We start from the raw sequence: 11,674 nt of genomic DNA, 5'->3' as shown, positions 1-11,674 counted from the left end.
GCTCTAAATTTGTCTATATGAATAATCCCATCATTCAGCACCAACAGCAAATGTAATAACTGATAAGCAAATATTTGTTTTTACCTTCTAAAGATGAGGTAGTTCTTCTGTATTTCTATATTAAAAAAAATTCCATTGCTATTGTCTTTAGCATATCATTGTTGTCTATTTCTGATTTACTGTAAGCATCTAATATACCCTGTAATATAATCTCATGGGATTTTTACAAATCTAAACTACATTAAGTTACATGAACTAATGTAAGACCCTCCTCTGGTATGTACTTATAAACCCACATAGCACCGGCTAAGTGCTATACATACATACAGATCAGTGGACGATACCAACGAAAGGGTAGAACATGGATCACACTCAATAATATCAGGATTGCCAAGTTTGCATACGTTTTTTTATACAATTACTTTAATATTTGGAAGCTTGCATTTTTGGGGGCTTATTTTAATAGAAATGTGCCTTAGGTTTGAATATCAATATAAAAAAAAAACAGCTACATGTATCTTTCTAATTTTCTATAGAAAAGTATTTAAAATGTATATTTTTCAAAAACTATTCACCTACTTTCTGTATACAACTGTTGAAATATTCTAATTTACTCTTGTAATCTTTACCCTTTGTACAACAGAGCTTCAATGAAAAATTATTTTAGTTTGAAAACTCGATTTCCTCTTATAAGGGTGGGTCCAGAAGGTCTTCCATTTAAGATGAGAAAGTGGGAACATAGTTTCCTTAACAGATGTACAGCCATCTTGGATGGTGTATGAGGAACTCATTCTTAGGTGTCTTGCACAAGTCATGGAACCATCATAACTGTACATTGTAATTGCACGTAGTTGCGAGATACTTCAGTGTTAACCAGTTTTGCAAATATCTGTATTATACATAGATATCCATCTACTTATCAAATGCAATGATGAAATAAACCAAAGTTTTTCAATTGTAAGTACTACATAGAAGTCTGGTATACATAAATAACTTTTATACGAGACTTGTAATTTGTCAAGATGAATAACTCGGTATGTGCATGTGGACTGAATGGTCAAGTCAAAGGTCTCTAGAGTTCAAGTGTAGTCATTCCTAATTGTTAACTACTAACAAGAAGTATCTGTCATCACAAGAACTTTATTTGGCTCTGAACCGAATAATGGGAGTAAATGTGACATATATCAATCTTATATATGAAAATACAGTGTTTGTTGAGCAGTTAATGTCTCAAACCCTGGACCCTTCCTTCTGCAGCCTGACACAATATGCTAAAGCTACTAAGAGAAAAGTTTTACTAAATATCTAATCTTGAATACATTATTGTCACAATCCTAAGGAGAATTTCACTAAATATTGAAACTTTTTTCTTCTATACGATAATTAGATGTTTGACACTACAGACGAGTAATGCTGTTGTGGATACATTCCTTTTATGAGAATAAACTTTTTGACAAAAAATATTAATTTCGGGAAAAGATATTTCATATCACTAATATATACAGTAACTTGAAACTAACTCACAAAATTTATATATTTATTTCTTTTTACAATGAGTCTTCACTCAAATTTTAATTTTTTTTTCATAGGTTAACCCAATTTTTCAATTATCTTTGTCTACAGCAGCTGTAGTCTTATGTTTTTCAAAATCAATCTTTTTCATCCTCTTTCCAGGGGAATTTCCTTTCTCTGTTTTATCAAACTCATTAGACAAAGTGCTTCTCTTTCTCTTCTTTGTGAGTCGTCTTCTTTTAAACTGCTTATGTTTAAGCTTTTGCATTTTCTTCTCTTCAATCTTTAACATTCTTTTTTCCAGTTCTTCAGTTTCTGATTGATCGTTGTCTGAATCCTCAGCATTGCTGTTTTGTACAACTGATACTTTTCCATCCGGAAACACTTTAACATGAGTCTTTCGAAGTGTGGTCACATCTCCCACCACCTGTTTCTTAGTAGGGTCATCCTTAGGCAAGACAACATTGTTTATAGATGCTGAAAAAGAAGCAAAATGCATAATCACACAGAAATAATTTAAGTAGTAAACAGTCAAAGACTTGTTCACAATTATCATAATGATCATTTTGAGCAGCATCACAGTCAGAAACAATTTATACTTTTACAAATACTGATATTTCTTAAACATGTAGACTTATGAAACAAGCTGCATCAATTTAATATTTTTTTAAAATAATGTATTTAAAATGGTAAATTATGCTATTTTCTTTCACATCAGCCAAATAGTATCTCATACGAAGAAGTTTACATTGTAAACTTATAATTTTCAGTATGGTTTCAAAATCTAACTGAGGAGTGGTAAATGATTTGCAAGATACAGTTTTTTTGTTTTTATCTTTTATAATATACCCCCCTCCCCTTCAGGCTTATAATGCTAAAATCAAGGATGGATACAGCATAGATAGCCCACTGTATAGCTTTGTGCTTAACAATCAACAACTTTGTGATATTGTTACATACAAATAATGTACCAAAATATATTTCAAGTTTAACATAATACAAATTACCCGATGACATATAAATGGGAAGAGCAACAGATTTGTCAGTTTTGATGTGACATGAATGGATATTCTCCCATTTTCCAGGTACTTCCTCAGCAAGCTTTTTACATACCACAAGGATGTTGTCTTTTATCATGTCATCTGAGAGATCGAGATGACCAATTGGTACAGTACTGTAATTTAAAACATCTTCATTAAAGAAAATAGATTTGCTATAATTTTATAAATACAGCATTAAACATTCAATGCATATATTCACTTATTGACTTATGTTTCAATACACACAAGTACATAAAAAACTTGCAGTATTCTATATTGTCCCACAATGAAACTAAAAGTTAATTCTATAAACATCCAGTATATAAATGTACCATGTATTCCTATAATTTAATTTTTTATTTCCTTTACCTTGTAATGTCTGGTTTGACAATAGAGACAAGTAAGGCTGTTTTGGATATAACAGTAATCTCTATGTCTACAGCTCTTAATACTTTAACATCAATATGACGTGCAGCAACCCTATTTAGTTTATTAAAGTATCACTGTATTTGAAATTGTACAGACAACAATTAAAATACTTAAATTATAATACAATTCTTTATAAAATGGACAGATTTTGAAAGATTAGTTTAGATGGCAACATTTGACCTGTTATTTTTTTAAACTTCATCTTAAACTATATTTCAACATTAAGAAAGATGAGAAGTGGCGTAAAGACTAACTTCTTTATATATCCCAGACTATATTCCTGATCATATAATCTCAGTTGCCTACAACACAGACCAAATTTAATGAGTCCCTTGAACCAAAGTTACCCTCAGTTAGACTAACGCCTCCATGATGGAGTAATGATGATCTAAACAATGAAATAATGCAATCAAATGTTGATGAATGGCAATATTACAACATAAATCAAATGTTGATGAATGGCAATATTACAACATAAATCAAATGTTGATGAATGGCAATATTACAACATAAAACTGCTCAGAAAAACCAACCTGATGATTTTGATAGTCACATTTTCAAACATTTCCAATAATTACCAAACATTATAAAAACAAACCAGACAAAACTGAAATGATAAGGAATAGAAAATGTTTTTTTATGAGTAATCAGTTAAACAAATGTTTTAAAGTTAGCAAATCTACAGCCACTTTACATTATTGTTTCAATTGTCATGATAATGTACATCTATTCTAATATTTCATTATAAAGTAACCCTCATAATTTTAAAAGGTTTTAATGAAATTAACAAATTATATGATAACTTTTATTGTCAAGACACCAACCTGCAAGATCCACGGGCTCTCACGTACATTACAGTTTTACTCAGAGTTTTCTCAATTTCTTTCTTCAAATTTTCTACTTCCATATTCAATTGAAGTGGGTATCTAAAGCAAAGCTGATTTCAGTTTTAGCATTATTAAGTCACACCTTTAAAAGCATTTTAGAAGTTAATTTAAATAAATATAAAAAAGCTATTGGCATATATATTAAAACTACACAAGCTCAGAACCACAACACTTCAGATGCTTTAACTCTTTCAGCACGAGCTCAGTTGCCGATACCGACTTTGTAACTATTTTGTGCTTGTTATAGTTTTTATGCTATAACTTTTAAATTAGTAAGTGTATGTTAAAGAAATTTGGCAGATTATCAGTAAACATTACAATGTTTTCACATGCAAAATAATATTTTTTTTTTATATTAAGTCTTACGGTTTGTAAAGCAATGCTTTTTTCATGTCTTTTTTTTGTTTCTATTTGCATGTTGCCTATCTATCCTGCAAAATAATGTTAATTTTAAGACTAAAAATACTTTTATGCATCAGAAAATTTTGAAATTTCACATGCAAAATCTTTATAATGTGCAGATAATTATCAAACGTTTCTTAAGAAAAACTATATTTTATCTGTTATTTTCAGTAACGAATCTCTGCATGGGTTTGGTCGATTTGACTGATCTCATAACCACATTAAGAAAAAAGGAAATAAATACAAGTTATGCCTTTTTCATTCTTGAATGACTACAGATTATAACACCAAAACATAAATGTTTAGACTAAATAGCTTAAATCTCATAACAGTATACATTTATATATATTTATTTTTATTATACTGACCTTTCAGCCATGCCTGGCTAACAATACAGAAGTTACAATGATGTGGTGCACGTGCACTCATGTTACTGTATCCAATAATATAAAACTCACCTTTAGTCTTTACAAAATGACCTGTCTTGGGTGTGTTTTAGTAGACTAGTATTTTGTAAAATACAGTCACATTTCAATTATTATACATTATATATGTAAATAGATTATTGCTATTTAGAAATAAGTTCTTAAACTTATTTTTCTTAAAACATTGAACAGTAAATAAACAAGTGAAGCAAACAATTATCTCGTATAGTTACGACCTTTGTACTCGGTTGCTTGTAAAATTTTGCACATGTAGGATATGAAACGAAATAATTTTTTAAGGTTTTATATATAAAGTTGAATAACCAAAAAATCATAAATTACTATATCAATACCATAGAATTCCACTATAATTTATCAAGCTTAGTAATTAAGCATTATTTCAGTCTAAAAAAATATGGAATTTTGAGCAGACTAAAGACACAACCTACCTCTTTGAAATCTTGGTTTGAAAGAAAAGAGAAAACGTCCAAACACGTTAAAATGGCTGAGAAAGCCACTAGTGGGACATTCTGAGCTTCCGATTGGTTATTCATGTCATATATAGAAGTAAGTTTATATAAGGGAGCATTTCCAAAAAAAGGAAAGAGGATGGCAGGGTGGCACTGTGTTTGATTTATTATATGATCAATATCTTACCAAACTGAAAAGATACGACATTCTTATTTTATATTGTAGCTTGTCAATATCAGTAATTTGAGTTCCTAATTCGTACAAAACTATAGTATCTGGATCTTCACAAACATATAATTAAAACCAGTGCTGTATTCAATATACCATGTGACACACAAAAATCAATGTTTAACTTGTGTGAAAAATAAAAATCATTGTGCTATTATAAAATGTCTATCTGACAACTTGCAATGCCTAATTGATATTAAGCAACAAGCTTTCATGGTTCTCTTAATTAGGATTTAAGTTACTTATAAAAAAATCACTTAAATAAGTAACTGCTTAGTAGTGTCCACTTTCAAGTTCTTAAATGTAAAAAAACAAGCCAGTTGTGCATAATACTTTCCATTCTTGTAACACACATCCATTAAAATCACCAGTTTCAACACAAATAAATAAATAAGCTAAACATACGGTTAATTAACAATTTTGCATCACAAAATGCTCAGGAAAGAAGAAAGAAAAAGGATTTTTTTATATATATTTGCAATCTAAACCACTTCAAGTAGTTACATATTAAGTAAATTCTTCTAACATTTCATGTTTCTGCTCTATTACCTTTCACAATAACAAACCATAGGAGAACACACACACAAAAAAAACAAAACAAGCTGAACATATTTTTCTCATTCTAAGACTATATTATGATGAAATTTCCAGGTACAAGCTTAAACACAAAATGACCGATAACAACCAAACTAACAGGACATTTTTTTTCATTGAATTATACTTACTTTTGTTTTTTGAAAAAATGTTTTCCAAGAAGTCCTATAAGGCAGTTCATAATTTTCTTATCAGCCAAAAAAATGTTGAAACCATCAGCTAGATGTCGTTTGGCTTCCTGGGGTTTAAATTCTGTCCGTAATTGTCTTAATGGAATGACCTAAAAATTTTAACAACATACAATGTAAAACATGATATTTTAATGAATTTAAACCATAAACACATACTTCAAGAAATCTGACATATTTACTTCCAGAAGTAGTTAAATAGCTAAATGCAGAAGTGTATTATGTTCTAAGAATGTTATCAAAATTTAATTTCATTACTCCTCGGGCTTTCATCTAGAATTTCTTAAACGAAACCTATAAGCATATTGCATGAAAAATGTTTTAAATTTCCTGTTGGCTATGGAATCTGACCAGTGATATCATCATAAATGTTTTGAAATGGAAACTAAGATGATATACTTAAATATACATTGAGACTGTTTTCCACAATTTACAAACCAGATATACACCATTTGGTTATTGGATATCCTTAATTACATTCTTTACTAGCAAATCTTAATTCATGACAAAAAAAAATTAAATTTTTAAAATAACAATTTTATTCAAGTAGATAAACCTATTATCAGTAAGAACACCATTTCAATAATTACATAAATGCATACAGCTCATTTCAGAACCATATACGGCATTTGACACCGAGCAAGATATTTTGTTTTCTCATTCCTACCACTGGAAACAAAACATTATAGTTTGTGTGACACCATCATTTAAATTTGGTATAAAAATTACATTATAAAATAATTAAAGATTTTTGTAAATAAAAAAATTAAGCTACGTTAATTAAAAGCTTTCTTACTACCAACCTCAGTTATACAGTCAATCCCTTTCTCTGCCAATAAATCCTTATAGTGTTGAATTGTTGGTTCTATGTCAGCCTTAATATTCCACCTGTTCAGGTCTCCGGTAAACAAACACACATTGGTGGCTTCAGTCATTAAAGTATGTGGTAATGATCTGAATAAAATATATTCAAAATATTATTTTATATGTGATATATTATTACTTTGAAATCTAATTTCTCTTCCAGATCTAAACCTTGCTAAATTGACATACCTGATAATGTTTAGCACTAGAAGAACAAGTTTTTGACAATCATGCCTTCAAAAATAATGAAAGATAAACTTCTTTTTGTTTCTAGATTTTATTAAACACATAATTTAACGATTTGTCTACTTCTAACACTATTTTGTGTTACAGTTAAACCATTTGAGATTTATATAACTGATATTTCCAACTGTTGGTACATGGTCAAACTCCATAATTACAGAACTGTGGAAAAACAAGACAATTGTACATTTCACAAATACATTATTTATTATGACAATGGTTTCCCAAGTAAAGCCTTTATTGGCAAAGACATGGTCGTAATAAGTGATGTATTTGTGAAATGTCCAATTATCTTGTTTTTCCTCAATTCTTTGAGATTTAATTATTCAACTAATATACATCAATATGATACTTAATGTTTCAAAAGCATTTATCCTAATTATTACAGGTCACATCTCCAATGACCTCTGGTATGACTAATAATATGTGAAGTTTTTACAGAGATCAATACCTCTAAAACTTGAGCCACAGAACACATTTATTCTAACTTACTTAAAATGACAAATATCCCTGATCTATAATATAAATATGTAATATTAACTCTGATCTACATTCTTTTATTTTTTACACACTCACAGAACAATTCACTATTTCTGGGATCACTTTCTAATACAAGTAACAAATATCTATAACTATAAAACTATGCTTTTCAGATTTTGAAATGTGTAAAAACACAAAGTTGTATTTTACAAATATACTCCTTTTAAAATAAACAGGAATTCAAAATAAATTTCATATTTAAAAATAAAGTGTTTTTATTCATATGACAAAGGAAATAGTACTTTTATGAATAAGTTTATTTTGGTAAAGAATACAGACATAACTAAGTGAACATATATCCCAGTGAAGCATTAAAATGATTATCCAACTTCAAAATATTCACAGCGAGAGTATCCAACTGAAGAAACAAGGCATTCTAATCTTCATAAGAAAGAAAGAAAGTTTGAACAGCAGAATTAGCTATATTCATTTTTGGGTATATTTTTGAATTCAGATCTATGTAGGTAACTTGCTTTGATCAGAAGCGTAAGGTGGTGTAAGAGTTGTAATTGTATAATTTGGATACATCGTAAAAGTAATGTTTTCTCAGTCAATATAAGAATGGATGCAGCTGAAATTTGCATGATGAAAATACTCTGAGCTTATTTACTTGTACATTTTTGTGTACAGTCTGTTGTTTAGATAGACCTGCTGTTAGGACCTGCTTAAAATGAAAATTACATTGCATGTTGGATAGGCAACATGCAAAAAGAAAAAAAAAAGGACTTAAGAAAAACATTGCTAAACAAACCTTAAGATTTAATAAAAAAATCTGATATTTTGCATATGAAAGCCTTGGAATGTTTACTGATAACCTGCCAAATTTCATGAACCTTCACTTACTAATTTAAAAGTTATGAGGTCAGTCCCAGGAACTGAGCCCATGCTTAAAGAGCTAAACATAAACACCTATATATTTCTACCATTCAAAATACAAGTTTGTAAATAATATTTAATATTAAATTACTTGTCAGAAAATATATAACTTCTGATAATGGGTCTAATAGTCATCAGTTGTAATCAGCTTAAATTTTAAAAGCAGAACAGTTGACTTTTAAACTAATTTTCTAAAGAAGCCATATATCAAATTATAATTGACAAGTACAACATATTACATAAAACTGCATCTATGCATTTACAATTTTAAGAAGTCATAATCATAATAATAGTGATATAATTAGTTAAAACTTAATGCTGCATTGTTTATTTTATCATAAAACTTATAGCACTACTAGACATACAGCATATTAATACATTATTGGTGTATCATTACACTGTTCATGGCTTTATTGGTAAAGGCTATATAAAATTACATCAAGAAAGATAAAAAAAGCCTTCTAATAATATATCACTAATTTTAAATAATTTAAGAAGTCTATCCAATGAAGAAAGTATAAAAATATTTATTTAAAAACTCACATTTTTATCATTTTGACAAATTTTTGGCTTGGCATCTTCTTCAAGGAAATTTGAAGATGAACAATTTTATTACACTTGTCTTCAAAAAGTTGCTTAGTCTTTTCCTTGCCTTCATTTCTCTCTTCCCATCTTTTGCTCAATCCTCTCAAAGCAGATATAGCTTCACAGATCTATTTATTATATAGAAAATAAATCTATGTCAATAACTAATTGGATTATAAGAGATGAAGGATGTGATTTGACAAATCACCAAAGAAGAAACAGTTTAATCACAAATGTTTTCAGCAATTACTCTTTGCCAGATCTACATACTGACTGTTATAGGGCAGTTGCTTGAAATGTTACTGTTCAAACCATTTCTTTTTTTGTTATTTGTCTACCTCTATCCTTCATCTCTATTTATGACACAAGTATGTTTTGTGTATAGTGACATTAATAACATAACTGCTAGAACAACAATCTCATTACTATGTACAACTTTAACATGAAGGGTTTTCTTAAGTTTCCATGGCATGTGACATGGACAAAAAAAAATCTTATGAAATAACTATATTTGTAGCTAATCTTAAAAACAATTTGATAGCTTATTCATAGAAACAAACTTATGTACTAATTAATATAATAGTATTTTATAGAAGCTCCCATCATCCTAAAGATTTGAAGATGGAGCTAACAGTAACAGTAATGATATTGCTACATATATTTCCAAGAGATTAAGAGTGAAAGTAGATGAAAATGTGTAACAACATGTCAACAAACACTATCGGCTATCTCCAGTGTAGATGAGTTCTTTTGTTTAATACCCATATCAAGGACTGGGAGTGGGATACGACACTGTCGACAGACACATTAAATAATTAATTGTCGAGTCGCTATTTGTTATGAAATACATGAACAATGACTGTTATAGGTGTAAAAAAGATTAGGCTGGTAAAATGCATTTATTATCAATCTACTTGAGTCGCTTACGACTTAGTATTAGGGTAACATTAAGTATTAATATCTTTAATTTAATGGTGTAGCCTATACAGTATATTATAGACTGTAGTGTAGGATTATCATTAATGATTAAATAATTAGTTTAATTAAGTTAAGTTTCAATGTCCCATGACAAGGAAAAACAAATGTATTTTTAGCTTATTCGTGGAATCAAACTCAAATATTAATTAGTGATGCCTTCAAAAAGTTCACATTATCCTAAATATAAAACAAAACAAGATTTACCTTTTCTTCCTCTACAAAATTACAATCTTCCACCGCCATGTTAATATGATAAAGAGCACATGTGTAACAACGGTGTTACCTAGTGAGCAAATAAGTTAAATTAAATATGTCATTAAACAAATATCAAAATAATGTACGTATTTATAATTATGTTAATAATATAGGGTATAATTTTAAAATGTTATATCGTTGCTAGTCATTTTGAGTTCCTTTTTTCTTTGACTTTTTTTCTTTTCCTTACTAATATGGTAATGATTTATTTTATGGTTAATATAATATTTTCTTTCATTTTTTTGTTATCATTAAATGTTTATTTTTCTCTGACAAAAGGTTTTATGTTTTAAGGTGTTTTTTTTTTCTTATTAACAAATTTGATTATATTACTGTGCGCTTTTCTTTTGTAATGGATGTATACATGTATGTATATATTATAACTGTTATAAAGGAGTTCCTTCTTAGCGATTCTGCGCTGTGTTAATGATAAAGGACTATTACATTACTCTAACTTTGAACACTGTATTTCATTGTTAAGGATTTGTAAATGCCTGTCTTGTCTACTTCTTGTACTGTGTTCTGTCAGGTGCAAGGAATAAAATATTACAGGAAAACGTCAGATCCGTGCTTTTCTATCTATTTATTATTTTCATGTAAATTTCATTAGATTTTAATATTTAACAATTAGAGACGACCGAGGACGGCGTGAGAACGATGGAAAGTAGGGTGTGATACATACTAGCTGAGGTATTACATTTTTCCTACTGTATAGTGGCCAAACATTTAAAAGTTTTTAAGGTGTATACACTTGTAAAAATTTTTTACATAAAGGAAATAAAATACACCTTGTACAGGACTGACTTTATTTTGTGTGCTAGCTACACACGGCCAAAGCGAGTGGATCAGTAAGGTATTTGTTGACGTTTCTTACGGAAATTGTTGGTGAAAATATATTGTTGCGTCTCCGTTCGTTAGTTAATTTTCCGTAACTTCGTTCCAACGAAACTTTAGCGAAACAAGTCCTTTCTTAAATATAACTGGTTTATTCTTTCTGAATATAACTTTGCGATACACTTAATTTCAACAGTCGCGCTATAACAAACGCTATAATTCTCATCGAACGTCTCACGTGCTCAACTTCAACAATACTCAGTTCAATTACACACTCTGTGACTGCAGTTCCATTACTCATTACATTGCCCCGTCATGTTGTG

At 29.2% G+C, this 11,674-nt stretch overlaps 1 protein-coding gene across 1 annotated transcript; it reads right to left on the bottom strand.

The window, feature by feature from the left end:
• Nucleotides 1-1,516: 1,516 nt before the first annotated feature.
• LOC106459850 (ribosomal L1 domain-containing protein 1-like) lies at nt 1,517-10,536 on the bottom strand. The gene is made up of 7 exons (XM_013919521.2): nt 10,467-10,536; nt 9,243-9,412; nt 6,980-7,130; nt 6,120-6,268; nt 3,806-3,907; nt 2,520-2,686; nt 1,517-1,989 (listed from the first exon to the last, which is right to left on the bottom strand). Exons 1-7 carry the CDS (start codon nt 10,503-10,505, stop codon nt 1,604-1,606), a joined length of 1,164 nt encoding a protein of 387 aa, XP_013774975.1. The 5' UTR covers nt 10,506-10,536; the 3' UTR covers nt 1,517-1,603.
• Nucleotides 10,537-11,674: the final 1,138 nt, after the last annotated feature.

Source organism: Limulus polyphemus, unplaced genomic scaffold (genome assembly GCF_000517525.1).
Source record: "Limulus polyphemus unplaced genomic scaffold, Limulus_polyphemus-2.1.2 Scaffold667, whole genome shotgun sequence".
NCBI lineage: Eukaryota > Metazoa > Arthropoda > Merostomata > Xiphosura > Limulidae > Limulus > Limulus polyphemus.
This window is presented reverse-complemented; position numbering and strand designations above follow the sequence as displayed.

Coding starts and splice junctions, on each gene's coding strand:
- LOC106459850 (XM_013919521.2), bottom strand. CDS start 10,505: ATGGCGGTGGAAGATTGTAATTTTGTAGAGGAAGAAAAG. Junction 9,413..10,466: donor ATTTTGTAGAGGAAGAAAAG/GTAAATCTTGTT, acceptor TATAATAAATAG/ATCTGTGAAGCTATATCTGC. Junction 3,908..6,119: donor CATTTTTTCAAAAAACAAAA/GTAAGTATAATT, acceptor GCTTTGCTTTAG/ATACCCACTTCAATTGAATA.